The 22,967-nt window shown below is 44.8% G+C and overlaps 1 protein-coding gene across 1 annotated transcript in view; it reads right to left on the bottom strand.

The window, feature by feature from the left end:
- Nucleotides 1-22,967, bottom strand: part of atg14 (autophagy related 14) — a 56,076-nt gene that overhangs the window by 29,561 nt on the left and 3,548 nt on the right. The window contains exons 2-4 of the mRNA XM_070879171.1: nucleotides 16,670-16,732; nucleotides 16,428-16,470; nucleotides 5,321-5,402 (exon numbers count right to left, since the gene is read on the bottom strand). Of these exons, the coding sequence (XP_070735272.1) occupies nucleotides 5,321-5,402; nucleotides 16,428-16,470; nucleotides 16,670-16,732 (188 nt within the window). The remainder of the gene's footprint in view (nucleotides 1-5,320; nucleotides 5,403-16,427; nucleotides 16,471-16,669; nucleotides 16,733-22,967) is intronic.

The raw sequence follows: 22,967 nt of genomic DNA, 5'->3' as shown, positions 1-22,967 counted from the left end.
GGGAGAGAGAAGAGAGACAGGAGGGGGGGGGGGGGAGAGAGAAGAGAGACAGGAGGGGGGGGGGGAAGAGAGAGAGAGACAGGAGGGGGGGTGGGCAGAGAGAAGAGAGACAGGAGGGGGGTGGGCAGAGAGAGAGAGACAAGAGGGGGGGGGGAGAGAGAGGAGAAGAGAGACAGGGGGGGGCGGAGAAGAGAGACAGGAGGGGGGTGGGGGAGAGAAGAGAGACAGGAGGGGGGGTGGGGAGAGAAGAGAGACAGGAGGGGGAAGAGAGACAGGAGGGGGGTGGGGGAGAGAAGAGAGACAGAGGGGGGGGCGGGGGAGAGAAGAGAGACAGGAGGGGGGTGGGGGAGAGAAGAAAGACAGGAGGGGGGCAGGGAAAGAGAAGAGAGACAGGAGGGGGGGTGGGGGAGAGATGAGAGACAGGAGGGGGGGTGGGGGAGAGAAGAGAGACAGGAGGGGGGGCGGGGGAGAGAAGAGAGACAGGAGGGGGGTGGGGGGAGAGATGAGAGACAGGAGGGGGGGTGGGGAGAGAAGAGAGACAGGAGGGGGGGCGGGGGAGAGAAGAGAGACAGGAGGGGGGGTGGGGGAGAGATGAGAGACAGGAGGGGGTGGGGGAGAAGAGAGACAGGAGGGGGGTGGGGGGAGAGAAGAGAGACAGGAGGGGGGTGGGGGAGAGAAGAGAGACAGAGGGGGGTGGGGGAGAGAAGAGAGACAGGAGGGGGGGCGGGGAGAGAAGCGAGACGGGGGGGGGGGGGGGAGAAGAGAGACGGGGGGGGCGGGGGGGGAAGAGAAGAGAGACGGGGGGCGGGGGGGGGGGAAGAGAAGTGACAGGAAGGGGCGGGGGGAGAGAAGAGAGACAGGAGGGGGGGAAGAGAAGGAGACAGAAGGGGGGGGGGGAGAAAGAGAAGAGAGACAGAAGTGGGGGGGGGGGGACATAAGAACTAGGAACAGGAGTCGGCCATCTAGCCCCTCGAGCCTGCTTCGCCATTCAACAAGATCATGGCTGATCTGGCCGTGGACTCAGCTCCACTTACCCGCCCGCTCCCCGTAACCCTTAATTCCCTTATTGGTTAAAAATCTATCTATCTGTGATTTGAATACATTCAATAAGCTAGCCTCAACTGCTTCCTTGGACAGAGAATTCCACAGATTCTTTGAGAGAAGAAATTCCTCCTCATCTCAGTTTTAAATGGACGGCCCCTTCTTCTAAGATTATGCCCCAGTTCTATTCTCCCCTATCAGTGGAGCATCCTCTCTGCATCCACCTTGTCAAGCCCCCTCATAATCTTATATGTTTCGAGAAGATCACCTCTCATTCTTCTGAATTTCACGAGTAATCTATCATCATAAGGTAACCCTCTCATCTCTGGAATCAGCCTATTGAATCGTCTCTGTACCCTCTCCAAAGCTAGTATATCCTTCCTTCAGTAAGGTGACCAAAACTGCACTCAGTACTCCAGGTGCGGCCTCACCAATACCCTATACAGTTGCAGAAGGACCTCCCGGCTTTTGCACTCCATCCCTCTCGCAATGAAGGCCAACATTCCATTCGCCTTCCTGATTACCTGCTGCACCTGCAAACTAACTTCATCACGCCCGGCAACCAAATTTTAATTTGATTTTACGTTTTAAAGTTTAATTTGTTTTAAATGCCGGTGCTTTTAGTGTCCCCTTCCCATTTATAGGGGGCACTGGAAAATTGTGATTTTAGTGCCCAAAAAAACAAAAAAAAGAAAAACTAAAAAAAAAACAAAAAAAGGAAAAAAAGGGCCTTGTAAATGTCTGGTGTGTCACCCAGGTCGGGTGGCACGATTTAATGTTTTATGTTTTTGCAGGTAGACTCTAAAAGAGTTTCATGCACAAGGAACCACCAGGTCCCTCTGCACCGGAGCATGTTGTAATTTCTCCCCATTCAAATAATATTCCCTATTACTGTTTTTTTTTTCCCAAGGTGGATGACCTCACATTTTCCAACATTGTATTCCATCTGCCAAACCATAGCCATTCGCTTAACCTATCTAAATCGCTTTGCAGCCTCTGTGTCCTCTACACAACCCGCTTTCCCACTAATCTTTGTGTCATCTGCAAATTTTGTTACACTACACTCTGTCCCCTGTTCCAGGTCATCTATGAATATTGTAAACAGTTGTGGTCCCAGCACCAATCCCTGTGGCACACCACTAACCACCGATTTCCAACCCGAAAAGGACCCATTTATCCCAACTCTCTGCTTTCTGTTAGCCAGCCAATTCTCGATCCATGCTCATACATTTCCTCGGACTCCGCGTACCTTTATCTTCTGCAGTTACCTTTTGTGTGGCACCTTATCGAATGCCTTTTGGAAATCTAAAAACACCACATCCATCGGTACACCTCTATCCACCTGCTCGTTATATCCTCAAAGAATTCCAGTAAATTAGTTAAACATGATTTCCTCTTCATGAATCCATGTTGCGTCTGCTTGATTGCACTATTCCTACCTAGATGTCCCGCTATTTCTTCCTTAATGATAGCTTCAAGCATTTTCCCCACTACAAATGTTAAACTAACCGGCCTATAGTTACCTGCCTTTTGTCTGCCCCCTTTTTTAAACAGAGGCTTTACATTAGCTGCTTTCCAATCTGCTAGTACCTCCCCAGTCCAGAAAATTTTGGTAGATTATAACGAATGCATCTGCTATAACTTCTGCCATCTCTTTTAATACCCTGGGATGCATTTCATCCGGACCAGGAGACTTGTCTACCTTGAGTCCCATTAGCCTATCCAGCACTACCACCCTAGTGATAGTGATTATCTCAAGGTCCTCCCTTCCCACATTCCCATGACCAGCAATTTTTGGCATGGTTTTTGTGTCTTCCACTGTGAAGACCAAAGCAAAATAATTGTTTAAGGTCTCAGTCATTTCTACATTTCCCATTATTAAATCCCCCTTCTCATCTTGTAAGGGACTAACATTTACTTTAGTCACTCTTTTCCGTTTTATATATCGGTAAAAGCATTTACTATCTCTTTTTATGTTTTGCGCAAGTTTATTTCCGTAATCTATCTTTCCTTTCTTTATTGCTTTCTTAGTCATTCTTTGCTGTCGTTTAAAATTTTCCCAATCTTCTAATTTCCCACTAACCTTGGCCACCTTATATGCATTGGTTTTTAATTTGATACTCTCCTTTATTTCCTTGGTAATCCACGGCTGGTTATCCCTTCTCTTACCACCCTTCTTTTTCACTGGAATATATTTTTGTTGAGCACTATGAAAGAGCTCCTTAAAAGTCCTCCACTGTTCCTCAATTGTGCCACAGTTTAGTCTGTGTTTCCAGTCTACTTTAGCCAACTCTGCCCTCATCCCACTGTACTCCCCTTTATTTAAGCATAGTACGCTCGTTTGAGACACTACTTCCTCACCCTCAATCTGTATTACAAATTCAACCGTACTGTGATCACTCATTCCGAGAGGATCTTTTACTTGGAGATCGTTTATTATTCCTGTCTCATTACACAGGACCAGATCTAAGATAACTTGCTCCCTTGTAGGTTCTGTAACATACTGTTCTAAGAAACAATCCCGTATGCATTCTATGAATTCCTCCTCAAGGCTACCCCGTGCGATTTGATTTGACCAATCGATATGTAGGTTAAAATCCCCCATGATTACTGCCGTTCCTTTTTCACAGGGGGAGAGAAGAGAGACAGAAGGAGGGGGGGGGGGGGGGGGCGGGGGGGGAGAAGGGAGAAGAAGAGAAGAGAGTCAGAAGGGGGGGAGGAGGAAAGGAGAAGAGAGTCAGAAGGGGGGGAGGAGGAAAGGAGAAGAGAGACAGAAGGGGAGGGGGAGGAGAAGAGAGACGGGGGGGTGGGGGAGTGAGACAGAAAGGGGGGGGAGTGAGACAGAAAGGCGGGGGGGGGAGTGAGACAGATGGGGGGGGGGGAAGTGAGACAGAAGGGGGAGGGGGGGAGTGAGACAGAAGGGGGGAGGGGGGAGTGAGACAGAAGGGGGGAGTGAGACAGAAGGGAGGAGGGGGGGTGGAGTGAGACAGAAGGGGGGGGTGGAGTGAGACAGAAGGGGGGGGTGGAGTAAGACAGAAGGGGGGGGGGAGTGAGACAGAAGGGGGGGGGGGGGAGTGAGACAGAAAGGGGGGGGAGTGAGACAGAAGGGGGGGGAGTGAGACAGAAGGGGGGGAGTGAGACAGAAGGGGGGGGTGGAGTGAGACAGAAGGGGGGGTGGAAGTGAGACAGAAGGGGGCGGGGAAAGTGAGACAGAAGGGGGGGGGGGGGGGGAGTGAAAGAGAGTTTTTTTTTTAAGCAGTATGTGTCCTATATTACTATATTTCCCAAATCTACATGTACATACAAATTGGTAAGTTTAGCAAACAAAAAAAGAATTTCAAGTGAGGAACTGGACCATGACCCAGGAATACAGCAGGATGCAGGATAGGATGAAAGCAGACCAATTTTCAAGATTCTAATTATTGGACCGTGAATGAATATATCTAATGAGGCTGTTTCCCATTTAGTAAATAACTCTTAAATTTAGTTCAAATGATTTCATGTGTGGTTATTAAAAAGATAACTATCAGATTTATTAAGAAAACATTTATGCAACAAAAAGTTGACAAGCAAGAGTTGTTGAGAATTCCACTGACCCTCCCAATGACATCAGTTTTATTACTTGAGGATGATTTCATTGGGGCTAGATTTTACACAAAGCATGAATAATTTACCCACAATTTCTCAAAGGGAAAATAATGTCTGAAGTAAGTGAACATAAAAAAAACAATAGGAGTAAGATACGTACACAGTAATTAAAAGGTGTGAACATTAATGCAAGGAAAGGAGTAATGTCATCACTGGAATTTAGTGCCATTTACATTACAATAGGAACAGCCCTTTTCACTTTGTGATTATAGCATGAAAACATTAATGAAAGATTTTGGCTTGAGATAATGGGAGTAATGCACTGCACTGATAAAAGACAGGATGTAAATTGCCATCCACAATTTCCCATCCTGAATTTTCCAACCTCAGCCATGCTAAGTACCTGGTCACAATTTAATACGGGGACGTACCAAGTGTCAACAGGGAAGGTAAATTAGAGGGCATGTTACCTTGGCTGCACTCCTGCACCCCTAAGTAACTGATTATAGATATCATTGACAGAGGTCTATGAGCAGGTGTGGAGGCACTGTATGTCAGAAAAGTGCATGGCAAGGCAGAAAATAGAAAAAGATCAATGCTAGATTCTAATCAATAAAATATTAATTTATTCACCACAATTATCTTCATTAAATTATGAGAATTTTTCTAAAATTTCATTAGGCTTTTGTACCTCTTTGGACTTCCTCATTTCCACAACAAATTGCGTCCTTCAGCTGTTCAATCCTTATTTGGCAAGACATAATCTTCCATTTCTGAAAATAAAAATAGAATGTTATTTTGAAGATCAAAATGCAATATAGAAATAGGTCTATTCAAAGTACACTCTAAACCAGAGATTATTTTCACATTACATATAGGATTGAAAGCTGAAAAAATTATCCACTGCTCATTTAAATACAGCCTTTACGGTGGCGAGTTATATCTTTAAAAAAATATTAGCAGGTCTCCTGTGCTGCTGCTCACAGTAGGCGAAAGGATAGGCTGTTTTATAAAGGAGAGACACATTATACAATGAAACACAGAATTTATTATTCCGCTGCTAAAGTACAGTTGTGTTTAATTTGATCTCTCCCTTTTAAGTCCGCAAGGTTTAATTGCTGTACTTTCCGTAGATCAATTGGTCGTATTCGTTCAAACGCTAAGTCAATTAGAATGTATTTTCTGTTGCTGAGGAAGTTACTCTGTACTTTAGAAATTACTGTCTTTCATTCCGTCTTTAAAAAAAAAGTTATGCGGAAATTTGCACGTGACATCTACAAGTGTGAAATATCCGTCTCAAATTTTATATATATATATCTATACAAGCAAAGATTTAATGGTGCTACTCATGTAAAGTCAGAGGGTGTGCTGTTTATGAGGGCAGACAGGTATGTTCCTTTAAGACTGATATAATTGGGAGACAGTAGAAATTTGCAACAACCTTTGGTGGTGAATGCTGTGAAGATACTGACATTTGCAGAAAAATGTTTCATTGCATGTTTTTTCACAATAAACTAAATTTTTATTGACAGAAATTAAATTTATTAAGAGGCTGCAGTTATTCCAGATCATTGACCAGTAACTACGGGCTCAAATTTGGCCACCCCTTTTCTCGGTGCACTTACCGGAGATGCGCCACTTTTCTCCGTTAATAAGTGCGCCGAAAAAAATCGCTCCACACTTTGGCCGCTGTCTGGTCTCTCCTCGTTCGTCGCGCAGCGTGGCTAGTTGGGTCGGGGGCGGAGCCAGCATCATAGATGAACACAGTGCTGGGACGTCTGCACATGCACAGTGGAGTGCCCGCGCATGCGCAGTAGCTCCTCGCCCCCAGACTTTGAGTGTGTGCTGCAGCCGGTGTGTGTGTGGGACCCAATGCCCGCCCCTATCCCTGGCCGAGTGGCCTCCCGGTGCAATTGGCCTCAGGTTTGCAATTGTATGCACTGTATTTTTGAACTTTTTTTAATGGCTTGTCATTTTCCTGGACTTTTGGATATTTTGAAACAATTATGTAAATATTACGTAATTAAATATTATGTAATTATGTCAAGCCTATTCACCTGGTGCTGTTGTGAAAGAAGAACATAAGTGACGGAGGAACACAGAGAATATCTTATTTATCGAAGTAGACTTTATTTAGATAATATGGGTTCAATTTTGGCCCAGTATAATCATTGCAAACAAATAGTTGTTTAAATTAGTTGTGAGATTAGGGCAATTTAATTCAACTATCTTTTGCTTCTTTTATTTTTGTAGTTTAAGCTTCCATGAATGCTTCTATTGTATAGTAAATTAACTTTGCGAAGTTTGTCATATAGCTGTTTGATCCTATTCATTCTTTAGTCAAGTCATTAAGTTCTGCTGGCCTCCAATGTACCTACCTGCTAGAGCGGAGCGGGCGTGGGAGTACAAAGGGCGGCGGTAGCTTGGAGCAGCGGTAGTTCGGGAGGAGACCAGCACCGCGAGAGCAGAGCGGGCGTGGGAGTACAAAGGGCGGCGGTAGCTTGGAGCAGCGGTAGTTCGGGAGGAGGCCAGCACCGCGAGAGCGGAGCGGGCGTGGGAGTACAAAGGGCGGCGGTAGCTTGGAGCAGCGGTAGTTCGAGCGGAGGCCAGCACCGCGAGAGCGGAGCGGGCGTGGGAGTACAAAGGGCGGCGGTAGCTTGGAGCAGCGGTAGTTCGAGCGGAGGCCAGCTGCAGCAGGGGCAGAAAGTTAAAAAAATTGAAATCGAAGTGTGAAGTTACAGCCAAACAGGTAAGTGATTGGCTGATGGATTGGTGAGTACTCTTTCTTTTTCTTTAAGAAACCTTTAGCATTGTTTTAGGTTAGGAACTGTAATTAAATGTGTGATCTTTATTATCTAAGGAGAACCAGTTAATTAAATTGGCTGTTTCCTGAGTAGCGGCTGCGTGTGTGTTGCTAAGGTTTAGAACTTAGAGGTTCTACTTGATAGTTGCGAGTGTAACGAGAGGGATGGCAGTGCAGCTCAGTCCTGTGGATTGCACATCCTGTGGCACGTGGGAAATCCTGGATGCTTCGCGCAGCCAGGAAAACCATGTGTGCAGGAGGTGTCTCCAGCTGCACCAACTTGAGCTCCGTGTTTTGGAGCTTGAGCGGTGGCTGGAGTCACTGCGGTGCATCCGTGAGACTGAGAGCTACGTGGCTAGCACGTTTCTAGAGGCAGTCACCTCACAGCTTAAGAGTGTGCAGGCAGATGGGGATTGGGTGACTGCCGGACAGAAGAGGAGGACAAGGCAGGTAGTGCAGGAGTCCCTTGAGTCCACCTCGCTCTCCAACTGCCACTCTGTTCTGAGTACTGGTGAGGGCAATGGTGGCTCTGGGGTGTGCAGCCAGAGCCAAGTCCACGGCACCATGGGTGGCTCAGCTGCACCTGGGGTGGGGGGGGGAAGGAGAGAGAAGGAAGAAGAATGGAAGAGCTACAGTGGTAGGGGATTCGATAATCGGGAGCAGACAGGCGTTTCTGCGGCCGCAGACGTGACTCCAGGATGGTATGTTGTCTCCCTGGTTCCAGGGTCAAGAATGTCACTGAGAGGCTGCAGGGCATTCTAGGGGGAAGAGGGTGAACAGCCAGAGGTCATGGTCCACATCGGTACCAATGACATAGGGATGAGGTCCTGGGATGAGGAAGAGGGATGAGGTCCTGCAGGCAGAGTTTAGGGAGCTAGGAGAGAGATTAAAAAGCAGAACCTCAAAAGATAGTAATCTCCGGATTACTCCCAGTGCCAGAGCGTGTGAGTACAGAAATAGGAGGATAGAGCAGATGAATATGTGGCTGGAGAGATGGTACAGGCGGGAGGGCTTTAGTTTCCTGAGGCACTGAAACCACCGGATGGGCTGCACCTCAACAGAGCCGGGACCAATATCCTCGCGGGGGGGGGGGGGGTTTGCTAGTGCTGTTGGGGAGGGTTTAAACTAGCTTGGCAGGGGGATGGGAACTTGAAAATAGATTCAGTAGGGAGGGGAGTAAAGCTGGAACTAGAAAGCAAAAATAAAGAAAGTGAGTTTGAAGGAGAGAGGAAACACGCAGGAAAAAAGGAAAACTTAAAGGCACTTCGTCGAAATGCATGTAGCATTTGTAACAAAATAGATGAGTTGACGGCACAAATTGAGACAAATGGGTATGGTCTGATAGCCATTACAGAGACATGGTTGCAAGGTGATCAGGACTGGGAATTAAATATTCAGGAGCATTTGACAATCCGGAAGGACAGACAGAAGTCTATTGATAAAAGATGGAATCACTACAATAGTAAGAAATTATATTGGCTCAAATGATCAGGATGTTGAAACAGTTTGGGTGGAGATAAGGAATAATAAAGGGAAAAAATCACTGATGGTGTAGTCTATAGGCCCCCCAACAGTAGCAACTCTGTTGGTCGGAGCATAAACCAGGAAATAGTGGGGGCTTGTAAAAAGGGAACAGCAATAATCATGGGTAATTTTAACCTCCATATTGATTGGACAAATCAAATTGTGAATGTTTAAAAATGTATACAGACATTATCACAACCAATCTGGACTGTAACTTGATGGCTAGAGACCTCCTCTGCAAATTCCAGTTGCATTTGGAGTGTGGAGATGATGGGATTATTGTAAAACAGGGAACCGTTAAGCGGCAGTATACCACTAGAACCCCTCAGTGGTGGTCTCTGGACCTGCCGCAGGCACCCTATCACGTGACCCTAGCATACGATCCCAGTGGAAAGAATCAGGACCTGCAGAACTTTTATCAGGATTACGAAGGGGAAGTGAAGGAAATTCTATTAAGGGCTAGAGTGACTGGACCGGAAGGGAAGGCAGATTTTGTGGAAATGGACAGCCCCCAACGGTGGCACCACATATTACTCGTGAAGTATTACCTCCCCACCACGCTAAAGATTTGGGAGTTATGGTGCGCCAGGCTATAGACGAGGCTGACCCTACCAGCCGGGATGTGCAAATTCCACAGGGACCCCGAGAAGGTCTTAACGACTCTGCAGCATCATACTGGCTCTGACATACCTGACTATGTGGATCCTCATGTGTGGGCAGAGGACCCCTCCCAAGTGGGTTATCACAGGCAATACTGAGTATCCACCGAGCTTTGGAGGCTAGCCGAGTCGAACCAATTTGCCAGTTTCCAGTCCCTAGCACGGCTAAACAAATGCGACAGTGTTTGGGGGTGATCAATTACTGCAGATCCTGGATCCCTAATGTTGCCCTGATGACTAAGCACCTCACCCCGTATACAAATAAGTAAGGCAGCTTTGAAATAGAAACCGTAGACGTCCAAGCCTTTAAGGAACTAAAGACAGCCCTGCTGCAAGCTCCGACTTTGGGCCGGCCCCTCTATGACCGGCCCTTTCAACTGTATTGTACAATTCTGAAAGACTGTGCTACCGTTGTCTTAACACATCTCACTCCATAGCTCCCCTCCTGGGCCAACTGCAGACTCAACACCTTACCATGGCCAGGCAAAGCAGATATGAGATCTACTTACTAAACAATCCTAAGCTGGCCTTTCGGCACTGTACTGCAATTAATCCGGCCTGTTTTCTTACTGAGCCACCCCAAGATGAGGAAGAACCCAGTCATGATTGTTTATCTTTAATTTAAGAGGCCACATCAGTCAGGGAAGATTTTGTTGATGTACCAATTGAAGATCCAGACTGTATTATGTATGTTGACGGAATTAATCCAGAAGGTACACGAGTCTCAGGATACGCCATAGTAAACCAGGAGAATCAGGTCTTGGAATCTGCCGCTTTTGAAACTGCCTATTCTGCTCAACAAGCTGAACTATTCGCCCTCACCCGAGCCTGTATCTTGGCCAAAGATCTCAAAGTCAATATCTATACCGACTCTAGGTATGCCTTTGGGGTGGCCAATTATGGAAAATAGGGGATTCCCAACCTCACAGGGGAATGAGATATCCCATAAACAGCTAGTATCTGATTTGTTGCAAGCCCTCATGTTCCCCAAACGCATTGCCATTGTCAAATGTACCGCCCACACTACCGGAAATTCTCTGGTTGATATAGGGAATCGTTGTGCTGACCAAGAGGCCAAACAGGCCTCTCGTGACCAACAGATGGTAGTGCCCAAAATTATGAGTCAGACTAAAAATCCTGCGAAGGATAAGTTAGCCTCGGAAAAACCAATGCCAACCATCCAAGATGTTATAAAAGCACAGGAGGACGCTCCTGAAAAAGATAAACTGTTGTGGAAATATTATGCATGTACTTATGACAATGTTTCTAAACTCTGGACCACTCCCGCGGAACAGACTTGCATGTCTGACAAGTTGGCTCTATGGGTTATTGAATGTATGCATTTTGCTACTCATTGTGGAGCAAGGACCACGAGTGACACACTTTTGGCTACTTGGTGGCACCCTAGACTCCAGGCGCTCACCCAGAACATCAGTAGTCGTTGCCTGGTTGGCCAGCAACATAATCCAGGGAAGGGAGTCCCCTGTGATTGGGGTAAAACGCCCCTACCCGAAGGTCCCTTTGAGACATTTCAGTTGTACTACATTGAGTTGCAAAAAGTTCAGTGTTACAAATATGTGTTAGTAATAGTAGATGTGTTTAGCAGATGGATTGAAGCCTACCCTACCCTGGACAATAAGGCTCAAACTGTTATTAAGGTGTTAATGAGGGAAATTGTTCCTAGATATAGTATCTCAGCTCGACTGATGACCACCTATGTTCTTTCTCTGACTCAGGCTCTGCGACTAGTTCACAACCAGGTTCAAGATGCTCACCTCGACCTCCCAGTTTTACCCGAATTGTCCCTCGTGGCACCAGGGAAGTATGGATTCGGAAGGGATTAGAGCCACAATGGGAGGGGCCTTTTCAGGTGTTACTCACTACCCCCACTGCAGCCAAAGTTGAGGGGAAAAGTGCCTGGGTTCACCTGCACCACTGCAAGCTCACCACCCCCTAACGAATCTATTTTACTGGTTATTCTAACTCCTGTTTCTGTTCCAGACTTCCTCTTCTCCATAGCTGAACAAGGCCGTTGGCATCCTAATTGAAACGTGGACCAGTCTGAACTTTTACCCGGAGTGATAGACAGCCAGCTACACCGACGGTGACCTGAGAAGAGAGACGGGAAAACTGAACTCTTAATTAGCAAAATAATTGGACTATTTATCTGAATCCTGAGCCATAAGATGAAACTGTCTGTATGCCACAGTCTGTATAATAGTGTTGATATATGACAGTTTCGGCGCATGGGAGGGGAGACAGAGACGAGAGCTACATGTCTTATGTTTATGCGCAAAATGGGAACTTTTCTAGATGTTGGGTGTGTTCACATTCCCTATACATTTTACTCCTAGAATGATCCTAAGTGTTATCATGGAATGATAAAAGGGGGGAATGTGAATGTTTAAAAATGTATAGAGACATTGAAGTTGAGAACGTGGGAATTGTATAGGGACGGTATAAGCTAACAAACAATTCATGGAGGAATAGCCATGACATCTCAGACTCGAGACTGCAAAATGTTACAACACTAACACATATTGAAACAAAACCCACAGCTTGCAGAAAAACCTCAAGGTCTTATTAAATCATGTTATTAACCTGAAACATTGACAGAAGGTCTTTGTTTAAAATCGGACCATGCTTGGGTCGGCTTATGAGTGGACGAAGGGAAGGAGGGATCAAAAGAGATGGGCTGAGCTGGGATGTCACTCTAGCCCTATCTTGTTATCTTTTGCCGAAAATGTATAACCATCGTGCCTTGACAATGTAACGTCGCTTATCCGTAGGGAGTGTGTACGCTCTATCGAGAGAGTATATCTTCTGTCTGATAAGTCTTGCCGGCCGGTAAAATAAAGACTGCTTTGTTTAAAGCACAATAGGTATTCGACTCAGTAATTTTACTGAACCAGATTGAGGAAAAGAATCGACATTTACAAGTTGACGGCACAAATTGAGACAAATGGGTATGGTCTGATAGCCATTACAGAGACATGGTTGCAAGGTGATCAGGACTGGGAATTAAATATTCAGGAGCATTTGACAATCCGGAAGGACAGACAGAAGTCTATTGATAAAAGATGGAATCACTACAATAGTAAGAAACGATATTGGCTCAAATGATCAGGATGTTGAAACAGTTTGGGTGGAGATAAGGAATAATAAAGGGAAAAAGTCACTGATGGTGTAGTCGAAAGGCCCCCCAACAGTAGCAACTCTGTTGGTCGGAGCATAAACCAGGAAATAGTGGGGGCTTGTAAAAAGGGAACAGCAATAATCATGGGTAATTTTAACCTCCATATTGATTGGACAAATCAAATTGGTCAGGGTAACCTTGAAGAATTGTTCAGAGTGTATAAGGGATGGGTTCATTGAGCAGTATGTAATGGAACCAACCAGGGGGCAGGCTATCTTAGATCTGGTCCTGTGTAATGAGACAATATTACTAAACAATCTCCTAATAAAGGACCCCCTTGGAATGAGTGATCATAGCATGATTGAATTTCAAATTCAGATGAAGGGCGAGAAAGTTGGATCTCTAACCAGCATACTAAGCTTAAATAAAGGAGGCTATGAAGGTATGAGGGCTGAGTTGGCTAAAGTGGACTGGGAAAATAGATTAAAGTGTAGGACGGTTGATGAACAGTGGTGTACATTTAAGGAGATTTTTCACAACTCTCAAGAAAAATATATTCCAATGAGGAGGAAAGGATGTAAGAGAAAAGAGAGCCATCTGTGGCTAACTAAAGAAATAAAGGACGGTATCCAATTAAAAACACGGGCATACAACGTGGCCAAAACTAGTAGGAGGACAGAAGATTGGGAAGCGTTTAAAAGCCAACAAAGAATGACTAAAAAAAATGATTAAGAAAGGGAAGATAAGACTATGAAAGTAAACTAGCACAAAATATAAAAACAGATAGCAGGAGTTTCTATAGGTATATAAAAAGGAAGAGAGTGGCTAGAGTAAATTCACAATGGAGGTGGTACTCAGTAAAAAAAATAGGACTAAAGGCTGAAAAATCCCCTGGACCTGATGGCTTGCATCCTGGGTCTTAAGAGAAGTAGCGGCATGGATAGTGGATGCACTGATTGTAATTTACCAAAATTCCCTGGATTCTGGGGAGGTCCCAGCAGATGGGAAAACTGCAAATGTAATGCCCCTATTTAAAAAAGGAGGCAGACAAAAAGCAAGAAACTATAGACCAGTTAGCCTAACTTCTATGAGATGTTGGAGTCCATTATTAAAGAAGCAGTAGCAGGACATTTGGAAAAGCAAAATTTGGTCAGGCAGAGCCAGCATGGATTTATGAAGGGGAAGTCATGTTTGACAAATTTGTTAGAATTCTTCGAGGATGTAACGAACAGGGTGGATAAAGGGGAACCAGTGGATGTGGTGTATTTGGACTTCCAGAAGGCATTTGACAAGGTGCCACATAAAAGGTTACTGCACAAGATAAAAGTTCACGGGGTTGGGGGTAATATATTAGCATGGATAGAGGATTGGCTAACGAACAGAAAACAGAGAGTAGGGATAAATGGTTCATTCTCGGGTTGGCAATCAGTAACCAGTGAGGTGCCGCAGGGATCAGTGCTGGGGCCCCAACTATTTACAATCTATATTAGCAACTTGGAGGAAGGGACCGAGTATAACGTAGCCAAGTTTGCGAATGATACAAAGACGGGAGGGAAAGCAATGTGTGAGAAGGAGACACAAAATCTGCAAAAGGACATAGACAGGCTAAGTGGGCAAAAATTTGGCAGATGGAGTATATTGTTGGAAAGTGTGAGGTCATGCACTTTGGCAGAAAAAAAAATCAAAGAGCAAGTTATTATTTAAATGGAGAAAGATTGCAAAGTGCTGCAGTACAGCAGGACCTGGGGGTACTTGTGCATGAAACACAGCAGGTACAGCAAGTGATCAGGAAGGCCAAAGGAATCTTGGCCTTTATTGCAAAGGGGATGGAGTATAAAAGCAGGGAAGTCTTGCTACAATTGTACAGGGTTATTGGTGAGGCCACACCTGGAATAATGCGTGCAGTTTTGGTTTCCATATTTACGAAAGGATATACCTGCTTTGGAGGCAGTTCAGAGAAGGTTCACAAGGTTGATTCCAGAGATGAGGGGGTTGACTTATGAGGAAAGGTTGAGTAGGTTGGGCCTCTACTCATTGGAGTTCAGAAGAATGAGAGGTGATCTTATCGAAACATATAAGATTATGAGGGGGCTTGACAAGGTGGATGCAGAGAGGATGCTTCCACTGATAGGGGAGAATAGAACTAGGGGGCATAATCTTAGAAGGGGCCGTCCATTTAAAACTGAGATGAGGAGGAATTTCTTCTCTCAAAGGGCTGTGCATCTGTGGAATTTGCTGCCTCATAGAGCTGTGGAAGCTGGGACATTGAATAAATTTAAGACAGAAATAGACAGTTTCTTAAACGATGAGAATAAGGGGTTATGGAGAGCGAGCAGGGAAGTGGACCTGAGTCCATGATTGGATCAGCCATGATCGTATTAAATGGCAGAGCAGGCTCGAGGGGCTGTATGGCGTTCTCCTGCTCCTATTTCTTATGTTCTTATGCAACGCCCCCTTTTGAGAAAAAAAACAAAACTAAAAAAATCCTAACTCACACTGGCCCAAATTGAATGTGCAAAATGGGGATTTTTAAGATACTCCGGAAAAATCAAGTTGCTCCAAAAAAAACAGATCATATCAAAATTTACCTCATTAACCCTACTTTTCTCCCTCCACAGATGCTACCCAAACTGCTGAGTGTTTGCAGCATTTTCTGTTTTTATTTTAGCTTCAGTATTGTGTTCTAGGAGTTTCCTTGTTCTTTTTATACTGCTTTTGAAACTATACAAAAAAAATTTAAGTATGACAGGAAGTGCTTGCCAGAAGTGTAATTTTCATAATATTACTAGTGGTGAATCAGAGGATGCAATATTTTAGAAGTACAGAAAAATGTAGGTATGTGTCCCCTCACGATAAATGGTGTAATTGCTCTATTTACTTTAAAAAGATGGATTCACTTGGAATTCAAGTTGGGGGTGATGCGATTTCCAAGCACTGAGAAAATGATTCAAGAATCTGGAAGCAGGTTAAAATGTGCCGGTTCAGAGAGATGTTGGCTTGTGGGAGTTCATGGGATGCGAAAGCTGTGAAAGTGGTTGTGCCGTGGAAAGAGGATTGCAAGGGTTTGGCATGATTACAGGATGGGGGGGGAGGGAAGGAGGATTAAAAATGTTTTAGGGTTTTAAACTTAGTGGGGATTGTGGCATGGGAGACCATCATCACCGTCTCAGGACGTTGCTGTAGCATCCTCTGTGCGATCATTATCAGCAGCTTCATCATTAGCCTTCCCTCTATCATAAGATAAGGAGTGGAGCTGTTCATTGATGATTCTACAGTGTTCAGTTGCATTCTTAACTTCTCTATTAATCAAGTAGCCCATGCCAGCCTACAACAGGACATTGACATATGGCAAGTAACATTCACAGCATGCAAATGCCAGGCAATGTCCATATCCAACAAAAATAGACCTAACCACTTCCCGTGTTCTTCAACAGCACCAACTTCAACATGTCCCCCACCTAAACATCCTGGGGAGTGGGGGGGGTGGGTCACCATTGAAAATGTAAGTTATTATAGCATGACTAAAGTAATAAGACAAATATCAAATTTTATAGCCGAATGATTTTGATTAGACAGGTGGAACTGAAATTTCATGCAGCAAGATAAATAAACACACACTTCAAGCTACACAGCTATTATGCAGTAAATATTAGAATGCATTGTATAATAACCTCACCAATTGATCAGTTTTCCACTTCCCTTCAATTGCTTTTATAACTCTGTAAAATAAAATGAACATAATTTAAAGTCAGGCTAATCATACATATGTGTACACAAACAGCATAAATGTAATGCCAAATGTATTTCATTTACTATTAATGTTTAGTTCAATATCTTCCATAGTAAAATTTCAGCCACATATTTAAGCAAAATAAAATGTAGATGAACAGTAATGGAACTGAAAACATCAATTCTTACTGTTGTTGATACTTTTCCTTCTCATTCCTTAAGTGTTTTAACCGTTCCATCTTGTCAACATACCTGTGAGAAATTATAAACCTCAGTTTTATGATTATTGACAGCTTATAATTGCACAATTAGATTATAGATTATACACGAAGTTCAAAATGTTTGCTTTTAAAGAAGACAAACTGCAGATGTTGCAGAATTGTACAGCAAATTAGTAATGAAAACTGCCCTGTAAAGTGACAGTTTTCCACAGTAAATGTCTTGGATAGTCATTCAAACTTTGTGTATTTACTTTTAAATAGATATTTTCAGGCAATTTAACAATAAAGTCCAAAAAGTTTTTAAACCAAGGTAGCCTAGACAAATTCCTTATTATACATGTACTATATTCTATAAAGCACAGATCTGCAAATGTCCAATATCCTGTCACTTTGAGTAGATTGGGCCTATACTCTCTGGAGTTTTGATCTCACTAAAACATACAAGATTCTAAGAGGGATTGACAGGGTAGATGCTGAGAGGTTGTTTCCACAGAGTGGAAAATCTAGAACTAGGGGTCATTGTCTCAGGATAAGGGGTCGGCCTTTTAAGACTGAGATGGGGAGTTAGAGGGTTGTGAATCTTTGGAATTCTCTGCCCCAAAGAGCTGTGGATGCTCAGTCATTGAGTATATTCAAGGCTGAGATAGATAGATTTTTGGGCTCTATAGGAATCAAGAGGATAGGGTAGGAAAGTGGAGTTGAGGTCCAAGATCAGCCATGATCTTACTGAATGGTGGAGCAGGCACGAGCGGCCAAATGGCCTTCACCTGCTGCTAATTCTTATGTTCTTATTTTACAAATATGCTTTGTAATCTTGCACATTCTGTATGTAATATTGCATGCAAAAGCTTTTATTACATTTTGAAATTATACTTATAACCTTTGCCTAAATACTAAATATAAATTGTTGTTAATTATGCCACTTATGAATTGTAGGCAAAGAACCATATATTTTACAACAAATACCACAGTATTTATTGCAAACACAAACTCCTCCTGCATATTTAACCTTGCCAAACAAGTCATCCTGGCTGTACATTTCAGCCTATCAATTTCAGGGCACCGTTCTACATGGAGATTTGTATGGTGTCTTGCATTATACACATGACCGAATGTTTAAATTTCATGGCCAGCTGGAGCACTCAGTGCATTACATACATTGCACTCAATTGTCTCTTGTCCTAAAGAGTCAGACTCATATTGCCAGGTAAGTATAAAGAGATTTCAAGGCGTGTGGAGGTAGGTTAAACCTCAGTTACCCAGATAGGCTCAAAGAGCTGGGTATAATCGGGGCGATTTGACCAAGGATTCTAACAACAATTTGTATTTATACAGTGTCTGTAACGTACTAAAACGTCCCAAGGCGCCTCACAGAAGCATTATCAAACAAAGTTTGACACCAAGCCACATAAAGAGATTATTAGGGTTGATGACCAAAAGCTTTTAAGGAGCATCTTAAAGGAGAAAAGGGAGGTAGCGAGGCGGAGATGTTTGCTAGTGTTGTAGGAGAGGGTTTAAACTAATTTGGCAGTGTGATGGGCACCAGGATTAGAAAGGAGAAACAATATGCACAAAGGATTGGGAGAGACAGATAGCACTACAGTAAGAAACAGTACAGTATTAGGTTGGGTCAGACGAAGAGAGAATACAAGAAAGTCTAAGTGCATGTGTAAATGCACGAAGCATGATAAATAAGGTTGGTGAGCTGCAGACGCAAATAGCCACATGAGAATATGATGTTGTGGCGATAACGAAGACCTGGCTCAAAAAAGGGCAGGATTGAGTACTTAATATTCCTGGATTCAGGAAATATAGGGAAGGAAAGAAAGGTGGGGTGGCAGTATTGATTGAGGAGAATATTAGAGTGCTGGAGAGAGAGGATATCCTGGAGGGGTCAGGACAGAATCTATTTGGTTAGAGTTAAGAAACAACAGAGGTGCCATTACTTTATTAGATGGCGGTGCAGGCTCGAAGGGCCGAATGGCCTACTCCTGCACCTATTTTCTATGTTTCTACATTACTATAAGCCACGAACTAGTGGGAAGGACATAGAGGAGCAAATTTACAGGGAAATTACAGAGAGGTGCAAGACCTATAGAGAAGTGATAATGGGGGACTTCAATTATCCTAATATAGACCTGTAGAGTAATAGTATAAAGAACAGAGAGGGGGAAGAATTTGTGTTCAGGAGATCTTTCTTGATCAGGACATTTCCAGCCCAACAAGGAAGGAGGCATTGCTGGATCTGGTTCTGGGGAACTGAGTTGGGTCAGGTGTAGCAAGTGTCAGTCGGGGAACATTTAGGGAACAATGATCATAGTATCATAACGTTTAGATTAGCTATGGAAAAGAATACTTAATTGGAGGAGGATCAATTTTGAGAACGGATCTGGCCCGGGTAAATTGGAATCAAAGATTGTCAGGCAAAACTGTAATCGAACAATGGGCTGCCTTTAAAGAGATGGATCGGGTACAGTCAAGGTGTATCCCCCCCCGCGACCCGAGGGGGAAAAGTAGGGCAACCAAAGCTAGAGCTCCCTGGATGACGAAGAGATAGAGAGTAAGATGAAGCAGAAAAAGTATGACAGATGTCAAGTTGAGAATACAAGTGCGAACCAGGCTGAATATAGAAAGTACAGTGGAGAGGTAAAAATGGAAATAAGTGGTTTTTTTTATTCGTTCATGGGATATGGGTGCCTCTGGCAAGGCAATCATTTATTGCCCATCCCTAATTGCCCTTGAGAAGGTGGTGGTGAGCCATCTTCTTGAAACACTGCACTCCTTGTGGTGAAGGTACACCCACAGTGCTGTTTGGGAGGGAGTTCCAGGATTTTGACCCAGCAACGATGAATGGCGATACATTTCCAAGTCAGGATGGTGTGTGGCTTGGAGGGGAACTTGGAGATGGTAGTGCTCCCATTCGCTTGCTGCCCTTGTCCTTCTAGGTAGTGGAGGTCGCGGGTTTGGGAGGTGCTGCCGAAGAAGCCTTGGCGAGTTGCTGTAGTGCATCTTGCAGATGGTACACACTGCAGCCACAGTGGGCTGGTGGTGGAGGGAGTGAAGGTTTAAGGTGGTGGATGGGGTACCAATCAAGCGAGCTGCTTTGTCCTGGATGGTGTTGAGCTTCTTGAGTGTTGTTGGAGCTGCACTCATCCAGGCAAGTGGAGAGTATTCCAAACACTTCTGATTTGTGCATTGTAAATGGTGGAAAGGCTTTGGGAAGTCAGGTCGTCAGACACTCGCCGCAGAATACCCAGCCTTTGACCTGCTCTTGTTGCCACAGTATTTATGTGGCTGATCTAGTTAAGTTTCTGGTCAATGGTGACCCCCCAGGATGTTGATGGTGGGGGATTCGGCGATGGTAATGCCATTGAATGTCGTGGGGAGGTGGTTAGACTCTTGCTTGTTGGAGATAGTCATTGCCTGGCACTTTCGTGGCGCAAATGTTACTTGCAACTTATCAGCCCAAGCCTGAATGTTGTCCAGGTCTTGCTGCATTTGGGCAGGGACTGCTTCATTATTTGAGGAGTAGCAAATGGCACTGAATGCTGTGCAGTCATCAGTGAACATCCCCACTTCTAACCTTATGATGGAGGGAAGCTCATTGATGAAGCAGCTGAAGATGGTTGGGCCTAGGACACTGCCCTGAGGAACTCCTACAGCGATGTCCTGGGGCTGGGATGATTGACCTTCAACAACCACAACCATCTTCCTTTGTGCTAGGTATGACTCCAGTCAGTGGAGAGTTTTCTCCCTGATTCCCATTGACTTCAGTTTCACTAGGGCTCTTTCATGCCTCGGTCAAATGCTGCCTTGATGTCAAGGGCAGTCACTCTCACCTCACCTCTGGAATTCAGCTCTTTTGTCCATGTTTGGACCAAGGCTGTAATGAGGTCTGGAGCCGAGTAGTCCTGACAGAATCGAAACTGAACATCGGTGAGCAGATTATTGGTGAGTTAGTGCCGCTTGATAGCACTGTCGACGAAACCTTCCATCACTTTGCTGATGATTGAGAGTAGACTGATCAGATGGTAATTGGCCGGATTGAATTTGGCCTTTTTGTGGACAGGACATAATCGAGCAGTTTTCCACATTGCCAGATAGGTGCTAGTGTTGTAGCTGTACTGGAACAGCTTGGCTAGAGGCGTGGCGAGTTCTGGAGCTCAAGTCTTCAGCACGACAGCCAGGATGTTGTCGGGGCCCATAGCTTTTGCTGTATCCAGTGTGCTCAGCCGTTTCTTGATATCACGTGGAGTGAATCGAATTGGCTGAAGACTGGCTTCTATGATGGTGGGGACTTCAAGAGGAGGCTGATATGGACCATCCACGGCATTTCTGGCTGAAGATGGCGGCAAACACTTCAGCTTTGTCTTTTGCACTCATGTGCTGGGCTCTGCCATCATCAAGGGTGGGGATATTCATGGAGTCTCCTCCTCCCAATAGCTGTTTAGTTGTCCACCGCCATTCACGATTGAATGTGGCAGGACTGCAGTTTTGATCTGATCCGTTGATTGAGAGATTTCTTAGCTCTGTCTATAGCATGCATATAGTCCTGTGTTGCAGTTTCCCCAAGTTGACACTTCATTTGTAGGTATGCCTGGTGCTGTTCCTGGCATACTCTTCTGCATTCCTTATTGAACCAGGGTTGGTCCCTTGGCTTGATGGTAATGGCAGAGTGAGGGATATGCCAGGCCATGAGGTTACAGATTATGGTGGAATACAATTCTGCTACTGCTGATGGCCCACAGCGCCTCATGGATGCCCAGTTTTGAGCTGTTAGATCTGTTCTGAATAGGTCCCATTGGGCATGGTGGTCGTGCCCTCAGTGTGAAGACAGGATTTCACTGCTACCAATGCTGTCATGGGCAGATGGATCTGCGACAGGTAAATTGGTGAGGACGATGTCAAGTAGGTTTTTCCCTCGTGTTGGTTCTCTCACCACCTACCACAGGCCCAGTCTGTCTGCTATGTCCTTCAAGACTCAGCCAGCTCAGTCAGTCGTGATGCTACCGAGTCACTCTTGGTGATGGACATTGAAGTCTCCCACCCAGAGTATATTCTGTGCCTATGCTACTCTCAGTGCTTGTTCCAAGTGGTGTTCAACATGGAAGAGTACTGATTCATCAGCTGAGGGGAGGGCAGTAAGTATAGTAATCAGCAGGTAGTTTCATAGAAATAGAAGCAGGAGTAGGCTATTTGGTCCCTCGAGCCAGCTCCGCCATTCAATAAGATCATGGACTAAGCTCCACTTCTATGCCTGCTCCCCATAACCCTTTACTCCCTTATTGCTCAAAAATCTGTCTATCTCCACCTTAAATATATTCAATGACCCAGCCTCCACAGCTCTCTGGGGCAGAGAATTCCATAGATTTACAACCCTCAGAGAAGAAATTCCTCCTTCTCAGTTTTCAATGGGCGGCCCCTTATTCTAAGACTATGTCCCCTAGTTTTAATTTCCCCTATGAGTGGAATTATCCTCTCTGCATCCATCATCATCATCATCATAGGCAGTCCCTCAAAATCGAGGAAGACTTGCTTCCACTCCAAGTGACTTCTTGGGTAACTGAACAGTCCAATTCAGGAATTACAGTCTCTGTCACAGGTGGGACAGACAGTAATTGAAGGAAAGGGTGGGTGGGGAGTCTGGTTTGCCGCTCGCTCCTTCCGTTGCTTGCACTTGCTTTTTGCATGCTCTCGGCGAGGAGACTCGAGCTGCTCAGTGCCCTCCGAGATGCTCTTCCTTCACTTAGGGCGGTCTTTGGCCCGGGACTCCAGGTGTCGGCGGGGATGTTGCATTTCATCAAGGAGGCTTTGAGGGTGTCCTTGAAACATCTACCTTGTCGAGGCCCCTCATTATCTTATAAGTTTCAGTAAGATCACCTCTCATTCTTCTGAATTCCAATGTTGAATAGGCCCAACCTATCCTCATAAGTCAACCCCCTCATCTCTGGAATCAACCGAATGAACCTTCTCTGAACAGCCTCCAATGCAAGTATACCCTTCCTTAAATACGGAGACCAAAACTGTATGCAGTACTCCAGGTGTGGCCTCACCAATACCCTTTACAGTTGTAGCAGGACTTCCCTGCTTTTATACTCTATCCCCCTTGCAATAAAGGCCAACATTCCATTTGCCTTCCTGATTACTTGCTGTACCTGCATACTAACTTTGTGTGTTTTATGCACAAGGAGCCCCAGGTCTCTCTGTACTGCAGCACTTCGTAATTTTTCTCCATTTAAAATTATAATTTGCTTTTCTATTATTGC

Source organism: Pristiophorus japonicus, chromosome 4 (assembly GCF_044704955.1).
Source record: "Pristiophorus japonicus isolate sPriJap1 chromosome 4, sPriJap1.hap1, whole genome shotgun sequence".
Taxonomy (NCBI): Eukaryota; Metazoa; Chordata; class Chondrichthyes; family Pristiophoridae; genus Pristiophorus; species Pristiophorus japonicus.
Note: the sequence above shows the minus strand (reverse complement) of the source record. Positions and strands in the feature narration are given on the sequence as shown.